A 13,177-nucleotide genomic window follows, 5' to 3' on the forward strand; every position below is an offset into this window, starting at 1 on the left:
TGGCCGGGAATCGAACCACAGTCTCCCGCGTGCCACTCTAGGACCTAGTCAACTGAGCCACCGCGCGTTCCCTATAGCTATATATACTCCTTCAGGGTAAATTTTACCGTTGCCGTACAGTAAAAATTATAGTGAATTTGGAATAAATTTTACAGTTACCATGAAAATTACTGTAAACTACGGTAAAAATTCATGAACAACTACGGTAAAAATTTACGTAATGACAAATTATCACAGGATTACCGTTGCTTTTACGATAAAAATTCCTGTGATACTTTTCTGCGTGTATAATCATATACAAACAACAACTATAAAAAGTAGCTGTTCACAGCTATAAATTTCTAGCAAATTTTAATTAACAGAATTTATTCAATATTTTTTTTTTTGTAAGGTATATCAGCCATGCAAGATGATATTATCCGTATAATAACACTAAAAGTGGAGGGTTCAAGTATTTTTCAACAATAAACGAAGAAACAAAAAAATGTTACTGTTAAAACTTTGTTTCGTTTATTGTTCAAAAATACTTGAACCCCACACTTTTAGTGTTATTATACGGATAATATCACCTTATTAGGCTGATATACGTTACAAAAAAAAAGATTACTGAATAAATTCTGTGAATTAAAATTCGCTAGAAATTTATAGCTGTAAACAGCTACTTTTTATAGTTGTTATTTGTACATGATTATAGCTACTTCGCAGTCAATTATAGCTATTATTTTAGCTGATTATAGCTGTAAATACAGCTATTATTTATAGTTAAAATGATAGCTAATAATTTTTGACTGAGCGCACGCACATGACTTATTTTTTATATTCAGATTTTATCCTAAATTTAGGATATTTATTAATGTATTTGTTCATAACATACTTATTGCTCTGATTTTTTCGCATGAACGTTAAATAGGCATTCATTTATTTTAGGCTGAAATTTTTTCTGAATCTCATTGTTAATGCTGTCATTAATTCATAGTACAAGAGTTTTTTTCTATAAGAGACGCCTTACAATACAAAATCTGAATAATTACTTTTATTATTTTCTTGATTTCGAAGAAACCAAAATTGTTGAAAAATAACAAAAATTATATTTATTACTTTAGTGACCTATATACCCAGATGTTAGGAAAATTAACTATTAATTTTTTTTATCTCTTTAATACAGAGGCTCTTGCACTTGTCTTCCACAGCTAAAAAGTGATTTTTCTCGTAGTAAAAAATGTGATGAATTTAACGGCATCCTCATATTTGTCCATTATCGTGGAAAATTTCAAGATATTCGATGCCAAAGTTCGCTCAACGTAACATTACTTTTATGAAGCCGTGCTTCGAGACATTGTACAGTGACTGTAATCCAACTGTGAAAGCGTGTTTACTTATCGGAAATATAAGTATTTTAAAGAAAAATTCTTTCAGACTTTCTCTAGTAAAATGTAGGTTATCGTCGAAAAAATCAAGATATTTGCGTTAGAAGTAAGCAGCTACAAGAATTTTTACATTAAATGCATTTTGTATATTTTGTTCTAAGTAACTATATTTTGTACTTCAAATGGTAAGATCAGATTGCAAATTGTAAACGGCATACTGACATTCGAAGCTCATCCATATCTTCATATTGTATCCTAGTAGGATTAAAATAAAATCCTGATTCACATATGTAATAATGATTATTATTACTATTTTAATTAGGATTAATATTGTTATTTTTATTACTATTATAACTATTTTTGTTACTATTGCATTATATTTTAAACTCCTTCATTTCATAAAATAAAAATTTTTTTAACTATAATTATAAAAAAACCTCTGAAATTTTGGAGTTACGTAAATGAAGTATGCCAAATTTATTTACAATAAGAACATACTGGGGTCAACGACTTAATTTTTTCTCAAATCGCTACTGAAAATTCACTAATTTAACACCTACTCTTATGGATAGTGGTCACAAAATCGAGTGTATCTTCAGAAATTTTTGATTAACCTTAAAAATTTTAAATAGTTCTTATGTATTTTTGTACAAACAATTTATTAAATTTTTTAAAATACAGGATCAACGACTTAACTTCAGAGAAAATCAGAAAAAAAGTATGAAATATTAATCTAGCTTGCATCGTCACATCTCCCAATTTTCATAATTATAATTCCACAGTACTTTTCTGTCAATTTCTTTATCTTAAACTTCGGTTTTATTAAAATAACTATATTTATTTAAAAATTTACTGTATTTTTCAGAAAAGCTCAGACAAATTCCCTGATGACGCAAGTTTTTACATTTAAAATAATTTTTAAAAATATTACTACACGACATAATAGATATTACTATGTCTAACATACTGAAAGTTGTGATACTATAGTTTTTGCTATAAAGCATACTAAATTTTATTGTAATCGTTTTTAAATGTCCCCCATTCTAAAGTAGAATTTGCTTTTCAGTATAGTACAAATTACTATGTTCTAAAGTAGTTTTTTACGATGTCTATAGGTATACGAGCCCATTGAGTGGTTCAAATTTGAGGTTATACGAATGTAAGTATTAAGAGAAACAAATTTTTTGATTTATAAGGGTTAAAAATTGGTACGTGAAGAAAACTCATTTTGAATTGACTTAGTGTCTGTTGTTAACACTTTGGTCTCCAGGAAACAGTTTGATTTTTAAGTTTATTGTGTGTATAATAAACAGCACAAGTTCGCACATGCACTTTATCCATACTTACGCTGACATAATATTCCTCCTGGTCCAGCCGTATGTGTGCGTGGCCGATAGAGGTCCACGGATCTACCCTTTTTTGTTCTATGCACACGGACCTCCTGAACACGATAACCAAGGGTGGGTCACTTGAATCATTGCTGTTCAATTGTTATTAACAAATTTTAGTAACAAATTAAGAAATCCGGTTTCTTGCTTAAAAAAAAATTTAGTAACATTCTTTGGCATATTTTGAACAAAACACCTATTGGGATGTATATATCTAAACCCCGTAGATTTTCAGTAAAAAATTTCTTGATATCGAATAAATGCTTTTTTTACGATTTTCGACCACGTGTTACTCAGCTGCTATTGCATTTTTTTAACTCACCTAGACTCAAATTTTACCTTAAAGCATGTACTTTAGAATGAAAAAAGATTTATAAACGTCAGTTACTTAACAACTGCGGTATCACTGATATGAGGTCCCTACGATCAGCAAACTCAGCATAGATGGCGTGCTGTAGCTAAGAGAAAAATGGTGTCACTGACATATATTATTACGGCTATAAGTGACGATGGTATACGGTAATGTGGACTGACTTATGTGAAAACACATCCGAGACGCTGATGTCAGGAGATCATGAATACTACATTTGTGTCAACATGACGCCATTTTTCTCTTAGCTACAGTACGCCATCTATGCTGAGTTTTCGGACCGTAGGGACCTTATACGAATGGTCGTTCTTGTACCTCCTAGCTGTCTACGGATTGGGTCCACATGTTATATGCGCAGATTGTATAGATATTAGTAGATATTCAGTAGGCTATGAAAATGACAATTCGCAGATCAGCGATACCGCAGTTGTTAAGCAACTGACATGTATAAATCTTTTTTTATTCAAAAGTACATGCTTTGAGATAATATTTGAGTCGAGGTGAGTTAAAAAAATGCAACCACAGCTGAATAACTCTTGGTCGAAAATTGTAAAAAAAGCATTTTTCGATATTAAGAAATTTTTTACTGAAAATCTACAGGGTTTAGATATATACATCCCAATAAATACATCATAACCTATACATCCCAGTAAAAAAGCATTTTTTCGACATTGAGAAATTTATTACTGAAAATCTATGGGGTTTAGATAGATACATCTCAATAGGTGTTTTGTTCGAAATATGCCAAAGAATGTTACTAAATTTTTTTTAACCAAAAAACCGGATTTTTAAATTTGTTACTAAAATTTGTTAATAACAATTTAACAGCAATGATTCAAGTGATCCACCCTTGCTTATCGTGTTTACGGGGTCCGTATGCATAGAACAAAAAAGGGTGGATCCGTGGACCTCGATCGGCCGCACACATACGGCTGGACCCAAGCAGAAGTATAGAGGTTCAAATCCCAATTTCTGCAGATCTTTTTAAAATAATAATAGTTTTAAACGTACCAATGTATGTATTCTTTAAGAAAAAAATTTCTATATACATAGAAATTATGTATAACTTAGTTTTCTGATAGTTACATATATATTTCCTGTGCATATATGTATAATATAGATAAATGAAGAAATCCACAAAAAATATCTCGTTTTTGTCCCCCATTTTTATTAAAAACATGTTTTGAGGCACACTCTTGAAACTGGGCTTATCAAACTCGTAGTCTGATGTACTATGAGCAAAACATTTGAAACACAGTTTTTATCAAGAGTGACACCCTTTTTCCACGTTTTACATGTTAAAATTATATTTATATTTATAGTGCAACGGTCAACTTTTGTTGACGGTGGCTCATAGGATAAGGTGGGTCACGCAATGAGTTTAAATTATGGTGGACAGAGGAGTTGAGGACAGAGGCAACTAAATTAAAATCAGAGTAAATAGGGAGTTTAAGTAACTTAGGGCTTCACAAGACCAAGATTAGCATCACTCTTGTATTGATCTTGAAACCTCTCGAAAATGGGCAATATTGTCTTGGTCTTGGTAAATTTACTCTTGTCTAGTATTGGTCTTGTCTTGGTTATTGGCCAAATTACTATGAGGCTCTTTTACAGTCAAGCTGGAATCATATGGCGCCAGGGCACGTCGCCGCTGTCATGGCCGTCTCACTCACACAACATTACTTTTCAGTATTGTATGTATTTAGGAAATTAAAGTGTAGTGGTAAAGCGCAATATTTGAAATTTTGAAATGAATAAGGAAGACAAGAAATAATATTATGGGAGCTTAAAAGTTTCAGAATTGAAAAAGCTTTTAAAAGGGAAAGGAGCAAGAGTCAGTGGAAGAAAAGCAGAACTCGTGGACAGGTAAGCCATGACTTGAGAGCGGCAAAAATGTTGGTCTCCCAATTGCTTCGAGCCACTTTTTTTATCACACTATCAGAAGGAAATTTAAATTTCACTTTATTAACGCAGGATATTACACTGCACTTCATTTTTCCTACTATCTTTAAACGTAAACGCAAACAAAAGTTGTCTGCAAACAACAGCAATCATTTACAAAGGTTATGTCTTCTGCTTTGCTCATCACACAGATAGGCTCACGGACACAATACACAACTATAAATTTGACGGTGTGTAAGTGCGACGGCCATGACAGCCGCGACGTGCCCTGGCGCCATCTGATTCATGCTTGACTGTAAAAGAGCCTCATTGAAAAAATTACACACATACACGCGCGCGCGCGCGCACACATATATAAATTTAAGGTCTTATCATTTCACTATTAATCGCGCTTCGATCGTTGATCTAAAAAGTTTAATTTGCACTCACAATGTGGCTGATCAAAGTCAGAAAAGAAAAAGATCAAGTGTAGAAGAAAAGCCAAATTGTTAATCATATTTTCGTTATAAAAAAGGTTAAGATAACGAATAAAAAGGTTTATGTATTTTGTGCCAAAATAACGATTGTTTAAAATTTATCAAGATGAAAAATGGTAATACCAACCGTTTCATCTTCGAAAAAATCATTTGAAGGAATATAACGTTATGTTTGGTAATGAATCCAAAAAAATGAAATTTGATGCGAAACAGACGACTTTGGACGACTTCTCAAACGTGAGTACTTTCCTTAAATCCAACTAATAACAAGAATTTTACAAATGTTATTTGAAATAATATGACGTATCGTATTTTCACCTTTTATTTATCATTTAATTTTCTTTCAAAACTGAATCATCCGTTAGTTGTGTTGAATTAGCGAAATTGCTTGGTAATTGATTAATTATGTTTCTGAGTGAGTTTCATTATTATTTCGATGGTTGGTTTTGCAATCTGTAGGATTTTAGAAAAGAAGGCACCGATTCACGTACATTTTTTGTTTGTTTTCATTTGTTTTTGTTTGCTTCGATCAGTATATAGCTTACCGTTAAACGCTTGCGTACATTTGTAAAGATGTATGATGATGCATGATGTTAAGAAATTTGAATACTAAAGTAATGCGTGTATAAGTATCAACTTATACACGCATTACTCTAGTATTCGAATTTCTCAACACTCAACGGACAATATATAGGAAAATATTATTATATTTATGTTTCAGCGTGAAACAAATACTGTGAACTGGGATAAAATAATTTGCATATGGCTCGCTTACAAAAATTTACCGCTAAACTTTTTTGACGATGACTTGACGCAAAAATTTTTTAATTTTCTCAATGGATCGGTCAAAATGCCCAAAAGAAATAGCATGACCGAGATAGTGCTCAACGAATTTTCCGCCATGCAAAATCAGATAAAGACTATTTTATCAAAAAATGAATCAAAATTTTCGTTTGCCATTGATGGCTGGACTGCTAAGAATAATTGTTCCTATTTTGGAATTACGATTCATTTTATTGACTAGAACTGGAAGTACCATTCTCTCGCTTTGGATTTTGTCGCATCAAATGGTCAGCACACGGGAAAAGATATAGTGCAGAAATTCTATCGTACATTAGCAGATTCCGGAATCCATAAAACAGTACAGGGTAAGCTATATTTTTTCATAAATTAGAGAATAAAATACGTTTCCTTCTAAATGTAAATGTTTACTATAAACAGATATCATCGTTAATAATACTTCTGCTAACACTACTTTTATATTGGAACTCAAAAAAATGATGACCCAGGATAAAATAGCTTTTAACAAAATGGATCAGCATTTTAGATATTTTTCTCACTTGATCAATCTAGCTGTTTAGGATGTTCTGAAACTCATAAAGAGTAAAACATCGGAATCTTTGATTTTTGACGATTCTATTGACTCAGACGCTAAAGATGATATGGATAATGAAGATAATGAAGGCGATGATGGTGACTCAGATGGAACTAATTTTTCCCGATTAATTAACAAAGCCAGACGCGTGTGCAAAAAGTTAAAATATTCGGAAAAGTTGAATAACAAGCAGAAATCTATGTGCGATGTTACCAACGTAAAATTTTTACATTCAATTTTAGACGTCCGCACAAGATGGAACAGCACCTTTGGCATGATGCACATCTTCTTGAAATTAAAAAAACCTTTATCGTCGCTGTTTGACACTTGGATAGACCTCAACGGTTTGAAATTATCACATCTTGAATGGTCATTGTTAGAAACAATTACTGGCTATTTGAAATATTATAAGCAAGTTTCTGATATTTTATCGGGGGAAAAATACGTAACTTTGCCCAACGTGATTCTAGTCTTCAATTGATTAGTTGACAAAATTGAAAATATAGTATTTGAACTCGATAACAAGTTTGATAGGACCCTTGAAGATGAAATCCTTTTGACATCCCTGCAAGCTGGTCGTGATAAACTCCTCAAACATTGTACGAAGACAAATTGGATCTACTGCTTATCTTTGATCCTAGATCCAAGGCATAAAGTAGAAGGATTTGATGCAGCTGATTGGGGAAAAAATCTAAAACAAACAAAAATAGAAAAATTCGAAGCTCTATTTAAATCTGAGTATCATGAATCGAATTTTGTGGACTTTTCGAGTGAAGAAAGCAATGCCGTTGACATTGAAGAGGATTTCTTAAATTTGAACGATATTTTTTTAAATTCTCAAACAAGTGGCCGATCCTAGAAAAATGAACTCCAAAGCCATTACGAAGCACCAAGAGCTAAAGCGGAAATCAATGTATTAAATTGGTGGCGGGACCACGAAAATTTATATCCATCTTTAGCAAGAATGACACGTGATATTTTAAGTATACTTTCGTCATCAGTTCCAGTTGAACGCATGTTTTCGGAAGCATTGCTTATAATGACAAACAGAAGAACCTCGTTAAGGTGTCAAACCTTTCGCAGTTTGCTGTGTTTGAACTCGTGGATTAAAAGTGCCTTAGCAAAAGATGTTTGTGAAATTGATTTAAATAGTGTCCTATGAATGTTATTTTATTTGTATGTATTGAATCACACCAGTTTTATCCTAATTTATTATTTCTTATTCATGTATGTTAAACTTTAATAATTTTATGTAGTGTTTTTTTTTTAAATTGGCTTGCATTAAAATCAATTAAATTACCAGAAATGAATATGATATTTCATAGTTATAAGATTGAATACGGTCACCAAGAATCTTGTCAAGACAATGGCGATGTAACGCGGCTCGTTTTGTTCGTCTTGAAATTCGACATCTTTTTCACTAAACACCTTTGTATGTACAATTCTTCAGTTTTCTTCTAGATGCGAAAAGTGTGTTTTCAACATTTTTTTGGGGCTCTTGCTGACATTTCTACTTATTTAATTTTGTGTGAATTTGTTATAATACATTAAAACTACTACCCCATTTTTTTGAGCTAGTCAGAATTTTCTGGACCAAAAAACTAGTTTTACCATACTATAGGAGCCTGATTTAACAAGAGTTAGTAGTATCAAAGCAAGATTCACTAGCGGTGTAATAATTTTTTTTTGCTCATTTCAGAACCTTACATCTGGTTAATAACACCAAAACTGGGAAGTTTAAGTGTTTTTGAACCATTCTTTAAAAAATAATTTTTTTTTCTAATTTGCAGTTTTTTAAAAATTGTTTAAAAACACTTTAACCCCCAAGCTTTAGTGTTATCATCCGGATAATAAGGTCTTGTATCACTGATAAGCCTTCCATAAATTAGATCTGGGCACAATTTTTTTAAGACAGCCTACTTTGCAGGAGTTCCTGCATATAAAGCTGCAAGAGAACCTGCAGAAAATGGGCGCAATAACTCTGCTGGGATTACTGCAGGATTGCTGGCAGGGTTCCTGCAGGATTTTTTGCAGCATTTTTGTAGGATGATTTTGTAAGGGGACTTTTCTAAAAATTCATTCCATTTTGCTTCTAACTCTTCTGCCAAGCATAATTATACGTATAGCTTGCTAGATGATAAAGTTTCAAATAATGAAAGGCTTTTCTTTATTCTTAAATAATTGACTTCAAATTAAGTAGATTTTATAATGAACAGGCTGACGTGTAATCTATTACAAAGTTACAATACCTTAATTAAACTACGATAACATAGTTCTAAAACATGAAAATATTACTAAAGTTAAGAAAAGAATATTTGTACATAATTATTACGGTTACTAGTTTTTTAATTTTAAGCAACTCACCATTTTTATTGTTAATTAGTTATTTTCTATTTTCCTTTACGTTTTAAGAATTCTTGACTAAGCTAATGCATTTTAAGTTAACAACCATATTGTGAACCACCATATGTTGAATCAAAAATAAACAAAAAAAAAATTCTCAAGTCATTTTTTTTCAATGTCTATATATGAATAACGCCACCATGTACACATTTTTTAGTTAATCATAACTATGTAATAAAAAGATAGTTACGTTAGTTAACGAACAATAATTAATTTTCTCATCATCATAATTTTTATTAAACTTGCTTCTATTTAAAACAGAATAAAAATGCTTATTTTTATAAGACATTTTTAATTTTTCATGTTTATTTTCTAATCAAAAATTTCATTTCGTCAAAAATAACTAGATCCCAAAAAGTGAGTTTTAAAGCAACTCGTTGAATTAAAATTCAACTCTTAGTTAGAACATAATTATTAGAGCTCAAACACTTTTTTTTCAATTATGAATTTCAATTTATTTATCACCGTAATAAAACTTTTTTTACTTAAAGTCTGTCGGTAATTTAAAAGACATACTTTATTTTATACCCTAAAAAAATTTTATCATCTTACTTTAAATGAATTAAATGTATCATCTCACTTTTAAAATGTACTAACTCATATCAAATAATAAAATACTTTCCCTTAAAGAAAATTATCGTTCTATTTCAAGGAAGACTTACTTCCCGCGTAAAAATTTTAAGCCAAACATAACTTTTGCGCAAAATTGGCCAAACTTAAAATTTTTACGCGGTTTGGTACTATTATAGTGAATCTTGGTTCTGACATTTTTTTTTCAGTGTAACTAACTACAAAAAATTCTTGATAATTGTAAAGTAAATTATTCGTTTAGAGTTAATTTCTATAAGTGACAAAAAATATATGAATTAAAAAAAAATGGATTCTGGTGGCGTGACAGTCAGGCTCGAAAATAGGTATGTTTCTAGCGATTTTGTTGACTCTTTACCTAACATAAATATTAAGAAGTTAGAAAGACCTATGTTAATGATATTTCTTGAAGAGCTGAAGAGTTACCAGTATTTACCACCATGTCTTCTAAATTAAGCATTACTTAACGTAGCTCTAATCAATGGTTTTGTTATCCCTAATTTTTTTTACTCTCATCTGCAGTAATTAGACTCATGAGAAGTATTTTGAACATAAATATGTGCATAATTATTGTCATTAAATGAGTGTAGATAAACATCTTATTTTTAATCCTCTGTACATTGTGAGGGTAAATTTTGACGTATTGCATAATTCTTAGAGCCAAAGAAAAATAAATAATCAAGATGTAACTACTATAGTAATCATTTTTAGAACTATGTAGTTCCACATATGAATATACATAATTAATAAACATGTGTATGTGGCCTGAGAGCTCTCATAAAATTTACAGAAGGCATTAGTAAAAAAAAGTACGAGTGAGATAAGGTAAAGGACACAATACACGACCAGACACCCAATAGTTAACCAATCCTATGCTTATTCTTCGAAAATCTAACCTAACCTACAAATAAAGTAATATAAAATACATGGTTGATCAGCTGTTGGTGCCCTAGTCGAGTATTGGGTCCTTCACCTTACATGATTTACTTGATGATAGAGTATCAAATCCAAGACGTTCAAGCTTACATAGGTAAAAGTATGACTATAAGGATGACAGACTTAATAACACGAACAAATAATTTCTAGTATTTGAAAGGTAAGTATAAATATACATATACTTATACACATTCGATAAAGTGTACTGAAATACTTTTTTCGTAAAATCTTATTTTGTAAATTTTCAATAGATTTCTATATTATAACGAAACGTAATTATTGTTCAAGCAATAAGTTTACATTTCTCCTTATCTATAGAAAAAGTAGTCGCTTGTCTAGGTCGTGTTTACAATTAATAACTTTTTTTTTAATATTTTTTTTATATAGTTGATAGATAACATTTTGAGGTAATAAATTAGTACCAGTACGCATTTTCGATCTAGTACTCTAAAATCCTATGTTCCCTAAATAGGAGAGAGGTTTAGCTGGCTATTTTTCATTTATTTCCGCATTTTTATCTTACATTGCATATTGGAGTCGAAAAATTTGTTTCATATACCATTTATCGTTTTCAGTCTTTTTAAGTAGTAGGCATTGATAAATCGCTAACAGAAATAACAATTTTTTCCACTGACTGGCTTATAAAAATGTGAATTTTTTATATGTGAAAAAAAGTGTAAGAATATGAATAAAAAATTCTTTACATTTTATTTACAATTAAAATAGTTGTTTCAAGCTGTTGAAGCTACTGGTAGAAGCTTATGAAGTGTTCACATACTGGTAATTTTACTTTACATAAGATCCAAGTATTTGAGTATAAATCTTAAAATAATCCGGAACTGCTCCAAGCTGATATAAAAACGTATATTTCTATTTATGATATAGAATAAAATACAGATATCTATTTTAATTAGCTCAAAGTCTCTCCAAGTCGATTTGAGCGATACTCATTAGAACCTAATACAAGCCTAATGTATTTGTAAGTGCAAACTACTTCCTAAAATAATCATCTTAAGTACATAGTACTCATATATCCATTAATTTAAAAACTGGATGGTTTCAATAAACTCGTGGAGACCATTTTATCCGCAGCGTAGCGTTAATTTGGTGCACAGTATCGGTGCTTGTTGGATAATAGAGAGAAACAGACTGAGAGAAAGACAGAGAAATAGATAGAAGTAGAAGGAGAAAACAGATGGAGCCAAGGAAGAGCGAAAGAGCGAGCAAAACATGAAGGTGATGCAGGCGGCAAGCCACTAGAAAAGAGAGGATAGACGAAGGAACTCGGTATTGATTCATCCGTCAGTTGCAAGCAAAATCCGTATTTTTTGTCATCTCACCTGCACTGCCGTTTGTGTAATCTATGCTTCCGGCTCACCCATAAATATGGTTACGATATGCTTACTTGTTTTCTTCGAATGTAGGAAGAAAGCACCAGGATTCTATATTATAGACGAAGTAGGTGCCATGAAAATATTAAATAACAAAAAAAAATTGAAAAATAGTAAGGTACTCGTTATTGCTATGAAGCAAAACTAAAGACTTGATAAACACGTATTCTGACATGGCATAGGGATTGCTATGGATTCTGAACACTCGGTAAATGTGCACAAGTAACGTAACAGCCATTGTTTACTACGTTCCAACAATAGTATAATTTTGTACAAGTACTTTTAATAGTAGCAGTAGTATTAGTAATAAAGAGGCTGAAATCAAGCGGCTATATGGCCCTATAAGAACCTACAGTTGACTTGTAAATTGAGGTAAAAATTTAGTTACACTAGCCTTTCATAGTTACCTTTCTTGTCAGTCATTATTGCTTAACAATGATTACTCGTCCGTTTTCGTTAGTTCTACACACGTTTACTCCCTGACACTATGGCAATGGCAAGTCACCACACAGTACTGGACTTGGACTCTTTGGTGCCTGGAGCAGCAGAGTGGCCAAAGGATCTATCATATACGTAGTAGAAGGAAAAACAAAGTGAGCTCGAAACAGAATTGAGTTTTCATCAGCGTCTGCGCATGATGTCATCCCGCGAGAAATCCATTTGATGAAGCATTTTCTATTAGTTGTCAAAGCTTATTCATTGCGCTAGGAAAAACATGGTTTTTCTATCATATGTATGGATTAGAGTGTGTATTCATGCATGTTTGTTTCATAAACATATGTAAACAAAAATAATACAAAAAATAAGGGATTATACTTATTATCCACCCTCATTCGTTTAATTTTGCACTTTCCCAGTGTGGGCATATTTGTCTATATTTTTCACGTTTATAATGTCCCATCAAAAAATAAGGTGTTTTCAATAGTGACGTCATCGGAAATAATGGTGATCGCTGAATGATTAAGCTCAAACTTGCACTTT

The 13,177-nt window shown here is 31.5% G+C and overlaps 1 protein-coding gene across 1 annotated transcript in view; it reads right to left on the minus strand.

Annotated features, from left to right (window-relative positions):
- LOC106643049 (DAZ-associated protein 2) overlaps nt 1-12,814 on the minus strand; it is a 210,361-nt gene extending 197,547 nt beyond the window's left edge. The window contains exon 1 of the mRNA XM_089597601.1: nt 12,604-12,814. Within this exon, the coding sequence (XP_089453727.1) occupies nt 12,604-12,619 (16 nt within the window). The 5' untranslated portion in view covers nt 12,620-12,814. The remainder of the gene's footprint in view (nt 1-12,603) is intronic.
- Between the last annotated feature and the right edge of the window lie 363 nt (nt 12,815-13,177).

The sequence above is a fragment of the Copidosoma floridanum genome, unplaced genomic scaffold (genome assembly GCF_036245765.1).
Source record: "Copidosoma floridanum isolate Cflo_tuat_1 unplaced genomic scaffold, Cflo_Japanese_pri ptg000034l, whole genome shotgun sequence".
Taxonomy (NCBI): domain Eukaryota; kingdom Metazoa; phylum Arthropoda; class Insecta; order Hymenoptera; family Encyrtidae; genus Copidosoma; species Copidosoma floridanum.